At 47.8% G+C, this 5,422-nt stretch overlaps 1 protein-coding gene across 1 annotated transcript; it reads right to left on the minus strand.

Annotated features, from left to right (window-relative positions):
* Window positions 1-2,806: 2,806 nt before the first annotated feature.
* On the minus strand, window positions 2,807-5,363 carry Pim2 (Pim-2 proto-oncogene, serine/threonine kinase). Its single transcript, XM_015476526.2, has 3 exons — window positions 4,785-5,363; window positions 4,017-4,193; window positions 2,807-3,918 (listed from the first exon to the last, which is right to left on the minus strand). The coding sequence occupies exons 1-3, from the start codon at window positions 5,239-5,241 to the stop codon at window positions 3,755-3,757; spliced, it is 798 nt and encodes a 265-aa protein (XP_015332012.1). The 5' UTR covers window positions 5,242-5,363; the 3' UTR covers window positions 2,807-3,754.
* Between the last annotated feature and the right edge of the window lie 59 nt (window positions 5,364-5,422).

Here is a 5,422-nt window from a genome sequence, read left to right on the forward strand (position 1 = left end):
GATCCCCAGGCAGCGTGCGGGCGTAGCGGATGCTGAGGATGAGGGAGGCATTCTGGACCACCAGCACAGCTAGGGATATGTACTTGAGGCGCCGGTGAGCTGTGGGGAATGGAAGGGACGGGGGATAGGAGGGGGTCAGAAGCTACTGGGGCATAGCCAAACCACCACCCAACCCCTCTCCCTTTTCAACCAGGATTATCTGAGCCACTGCAACTTCCTCCATCTGCCTGTCCACCCTGACCCAATGAGGGATTGACCCCTACCTGCTTCCATTCCTTCAACCACAGGCAGGAGAGCTAAAAACGGACAAGTAGGTCCATTCTGTCCAGCTCATATCTTGAATCCTTGCTGAGATGTCAGGAAATGGCTAGGGCAGGCCCTAGACATCCACCCCATCTCCCCTCCCTATCTCTCTAACAGAATACCAACAACTACATTCTCAACATTTATTGATAGTGCTCACTGGGTGCCTATCGCCAGGTAAAGGAATCTTACAGATTTCCTCAATAGACTCTTACATCACCCTGATTCTTAAGAAACTATGAAGATTCCCATTTTATGGATGAACAAATTGGGAATTTATATGAAATGATGGTCTTGTTTAATGAGGGTCATGTAAAGAAAAATACCCCAAATACAAGGAATGGGACTATTGTTTAAGGTATGTCCAACCCCAAAGAAATGGTATTTCTCTCATCTCCCCCATTGTCCCAAGGACTGAACCTCATATAATGAACAGTAACCCCACTAAGAATGGTCTGGTTCCCTCAACCATATAAGGAAATACTTCCCTATATTACACGTTCTGTCCTCCTAACATTGCACGCCCTCCTTCCCCAGCCAAAGAATAATTCCTTGTTCTACCCACACTCACAATGAACTCACTCTGCTATAAGGAAGGACCTGGCACTCTCAATGTTCTTTCTGTGACCTATAAGGAAGGACCCTCCCACTTCAACATACAATAAATTCTACCTCCATTAGGAAGGGATCGCCACAGAAAGGTCTTTTCCACGTATAATGAAGGACAAACATCGTCCTCAAAATGGACCCTATAGTCATAAGGAAGGGCCTGCCCCACCCTAGCTGACAATTTATAAGGTCCCTTTATAAGGAAGGAACAACCACCCTCAGAACAGTTTCTTCCTTCTTCAAGGAAGAACTCCCACACCGTCAGAATGATCTCTCCCTTCCATTGGAAAAGACCTACTGCACTCAGAATGAAAGGTCTCCATGGTCTTATCCTCTCCAAAAGGAAATTTCTTCCATATTCAGAGTGGTCTTCACCCTCCAATGCGGAAGGACTCTCCCCACAACCACCCTCAGAATGGTATCTTCCCCACCCCAACACACTCGCAATGCTCGGTTCCGTTCTCCCTTCCCTTTTACACGCGCGCACACACACACACACACACACACTCCCGCTGCAAAAGTGATGCTCCCTATCACTTTAGTGAGGAATCTTTCCGACCCTTAGCGATCCCGACCTCTGCCCCGCCACCGACTGCTCGGCCACTGTGCGTCTCACCCGCACTCGTGGTCCCAGGCTCCAAAGTCCCCGCGGAGACCGCCCCTGGCCCGGCCGCCGCGGTGGAACCACCAACACCAACCGCTGCCATGTTGGCATCTGCCCGGCCCGTCCCCTCGGCAACAGCAGGCCACTTCCGTGTCAATCACTTCCGCTTCCGGGCCTCTGAGGCGAGAGCGGAGCCGAGTGCCTGCCTGGCCAAAGGGGTGGTTTTCCTCCGCCCTTCGTAAAGGCTGGCTGAAGTACTGACCCGGGAAGTTTCCAAGTTCTTTGAGAAAGGGAGAACCAGGACATGGGCGACTCTAAGCCCATCGTTACAGATCCGCGCTGGCCCACACCTCTTACTAGATCCGCCCCAGTGTCCCCTCAATCAGATCCTAATGCCGCTTTCCATACTACCCGCCCATCCTTTCTCTTCATCTCATTGGTTCAACCACATCTCGACCTCGGCTCTTTATTGGGACATTCTTCTGATGGTACGGCCCTTTCCGCATCATAAATTCTTGAGGTCCTTTCTGGTTGGGCCGAAGTTCCTCCCCCCGAACCTTCCCACGGAGGGCCCGCCCCCAAACTTCTGGGAGGGAGGTTTTGAGGGCGGCGCCGGAGAGCGTCCAGTGACTTGTATAGGGTTAGCAAGCTAAGACACAGGAGAGTTGATGGAATTAAGGGCCAACGTGCCACCTTAGGAAATGAGGGAATTGGTGAGGTTCACAGGTTAGTTGCTTTTGATGGGAAGTAGGCCAAGGTATAGCTGAGGTCAAAAGGAAACCAGGATAGAACAAGGAAAGAAATTAAGACCAGTTGAAAATGTCATCACACCCTGGATATTAAAATGCCAAGGACGAAGTAGTTAATATTCCAGTTAGCACTCAAACCTGATCACACTACAAGTACTCTGAAAAGGATTTTTTTCAAGGAAAGGGTAGAGGTCTTCTTGCTTTTGAGCTGGCATCTTTGGTGATGTGTCCTAAGTGTCCTCAATGTTTACTGCATTTCTAAGAATCCTTTTGTACACACTGGGAAACACAAATACTGAGGAGGAGGGCTGGAGTTGTGGCTCAGTGGTAGAGCGCTTGCCTAGCATGTGTGAGCACCACATATAAACAAACAAATAAAGGTCCATCAATAGCTAATCAAAAATATTTTAAAAATGAGGGGAAACATTTTTGTGGTTCAGCTGAAATAAACCCATAAAAGGGCTCTATGACACAGAAGACCGAGGTTCACAGAGGTCATCTCCTTCTCAGCTTAGCCTACAGTAGATGCATGGCCAGTCAATTCTGATTCTATTACTTTTATTAAATAGTGGGTTTCCACACATGGCTTTTTAAATAATCCAGGCAGGGGAGAAGGGACAGGAGGGCACACTTTGTAGCTCCACTCCCTCCAATACACAAGTATTTACATTGTAGCAATTGGACAATCCTGGCTCAGGCGGAGGCAGCAAGAATCGCAAAAGTTGGAGAGGGGAGTCCCCAGGAGAACAAACAGCAAGACTCATTTCCCCCAGCCCATCCCCCAGAAACCATCCATCCCATCCTAATCTCTGGTGGTGTCCGGTGGTGTCCATCTCCCATTCCTTCCCCAAGCTGTGGAAGTAAGGTTCTTCTCACCAGAATAAGAGCACTTGGGATAACAGAGTAGGGTCCCCTCACCGAAAAAGAAAAAAAAAAAAATGAAGAAAAAAAAAGAGCCCTGGGATAACAATAGGGCATTACCTTTCCCAGAATAAGCCATTCTGGGTTAAGGTTGGCAAGCAGCTTGATGAATCTGGGACCCTAGGCTAGGGGAAAGGGAAAGGGTCCTTTTACTAAAATAAGAGCTGCTGGGGTATTTTAAGGAAAGCACCCTTGCCCCAAGTGAGAGCATTTTAACTAAGTTTGTGTGGTGGTAGTAGGAGGTGCCAGTGTAGGGATTACAACTCGTCAGAACAAAGAGTCCTGGGGCTCAAAGGGGAAATAACTTCAACCAAATAACCATCCTTAGCAAAACAAGATACAAGGAATTCCCTCCTCCGGAATAAGGGACCACAGGCTCTAGGAGGAAGGCTCCTTCACAAAATTGGAATGGGGAGTGGGCAGACTTGGCTTGTCTTCTACGCCCTAATCCCCAATCACAGACCTTAGTAATACTGGATTTTAACAACCTGTAAAACCAGGTCAACAGATGTCCATCTATCCCTGTGGCATAGCCATGGGATTCCAACCAGTGGGAGCCTGGCTAAGCCTAGGGAAGTGCAGACCAGGCCGAGGGGGCAGGGCTTCCTTTGGGGGGGCTGAGGGGTGCTTCCTCTGCTGGTATTTGCATCCAAGGGTCCAGCAGGATCTCCTCCAGTGAGGGTCGGGAAGAGGGTTTTGGGTCCAGGCACCGGCGGATTAGGGCACAGCAGTCTGTGGGCCAAGAAGCACAGGGGAGATTTGCAATTAGTAGGAGTAACAGTACCTTGGAAGGATGAAATCTGCTGGGCTGGGATCTGTGAGGGCCTCACCTGGCGAGACGTGGGCAGGAAAATGGAGCTCAGCCTCCAGAATCTCCTGGTCTCTCTCAAAGGGTATGTCCCCACACACCATGTCATACAGAAGGATACCCAATGACCAGACAGTGGCTGGGAGGGCATGGTACTGATGTCGAGAGATCCACTCTGGAGGGCTATACACCCTTGTCCCTGCACAAAAAGCAAGAGTCAAGTCATTCTAATGCTGCCCTCTTCTAGCCCAGTATCTCTGTAAATATAACATCATAGTCCCATCACCAAAAAAAAGAGCAGTTAAATAGGAGAGCCTCCTTGACAGAATAAAATCACTTAAAAAGTAACAATAGAGCATGGCATATTAGTGTAAGTCTGTAATCCCAGATACTTAAGGAGACTGAGGCAGGAGGATAGCAAGGCCAACCTCAGCAACTTAGTGAGATATTGGCTCAATATATAAACAGAAAGGGCTGGGGATGCAGCTCAAGTGAAAAGCACCACTGCAAAAGTAACAGTAGAATCCCCTTACCAAAAATAAAATAACTCATAATAACAAGATCCCCTCATTAGATTAAAAGCCCAGGATGATTTTGGATCAATAATAAGATAGACTTTTTATGAGATGGCCAAGGATGAGACTCCTCAGTATTAGAAATCAAGAACCTTATAAAGGTACAATATAGGTCAAGTATTACAAGAAAACCCACCACTGGAGCTCAAGGTGAGAAAGTCAGAAGCACAAAGGTTTAGGAAAAAAAAAATCCATGAGATTTAGGGAAGTCTTACCATCAAAATCAGTGTAGGGTTCATCATGAAGCAGGGCACCAGAGCCAAAATCAATGAGTTTGGCACAGCCCCGGCGGAGGTCTATCAGGATGTTCTCATCCTTAATGTCACGATGGACAACTCCACGGGTATGGCAGTGTTGGACAGCTGCCACTACCTGGCCAAAAAAGCAGCGACTTCGGCTTTCACCAAGTGGGCCCTTCTCTGTGATGTAGTCAAAGAGATCCTGGGCAGGCAGAGGCCTCTCAAGGACCAGCATGAAGCCCTCTGGTGTCTCAAACCAGTCAAGCAGGCGGATCACACCAGGGTGCCCACTGCCTTCACCCACCTTCCATAGCAGTGCCACTTCCAGGGGGCATGTGACCGAGTCTGACTGGAGGTGAAAAGGAGAGAAAATATGTGTTGAACAGGGGAAAGCAGTTGGTAGAAGGGAATGTAGCAGAAAATGGGCTTCCATAAATATGAAGTATTTTGCCTAAATATCTAAAATTCGAACTGACATATGGGTGTCCAATATTTATTTCAGATAGTTTATTTATTTATTTATTTTTTTTTAGAGAGAGAGAGAGAGAGAATTTTTTTAATATTAATTTTTTAGTTTTTGGCGGACACAACATCTTTGTTTGTATGTGGTGCTG

Source organism: Marmota marmota, unplaced genomic scaffold, assembly GCF_001458135.2.
Source record: "Marmota marmota marmota unplaced genomic scaffold, marMar, whole genome shotgun sequence".
Classification (NCBI taxonomy): domain Eukaryota; kingdom Metazoa; phylum Chordata; class Mammalia; order Rodentia; family Sciuridae; genus Marmota; species Marmota marmota.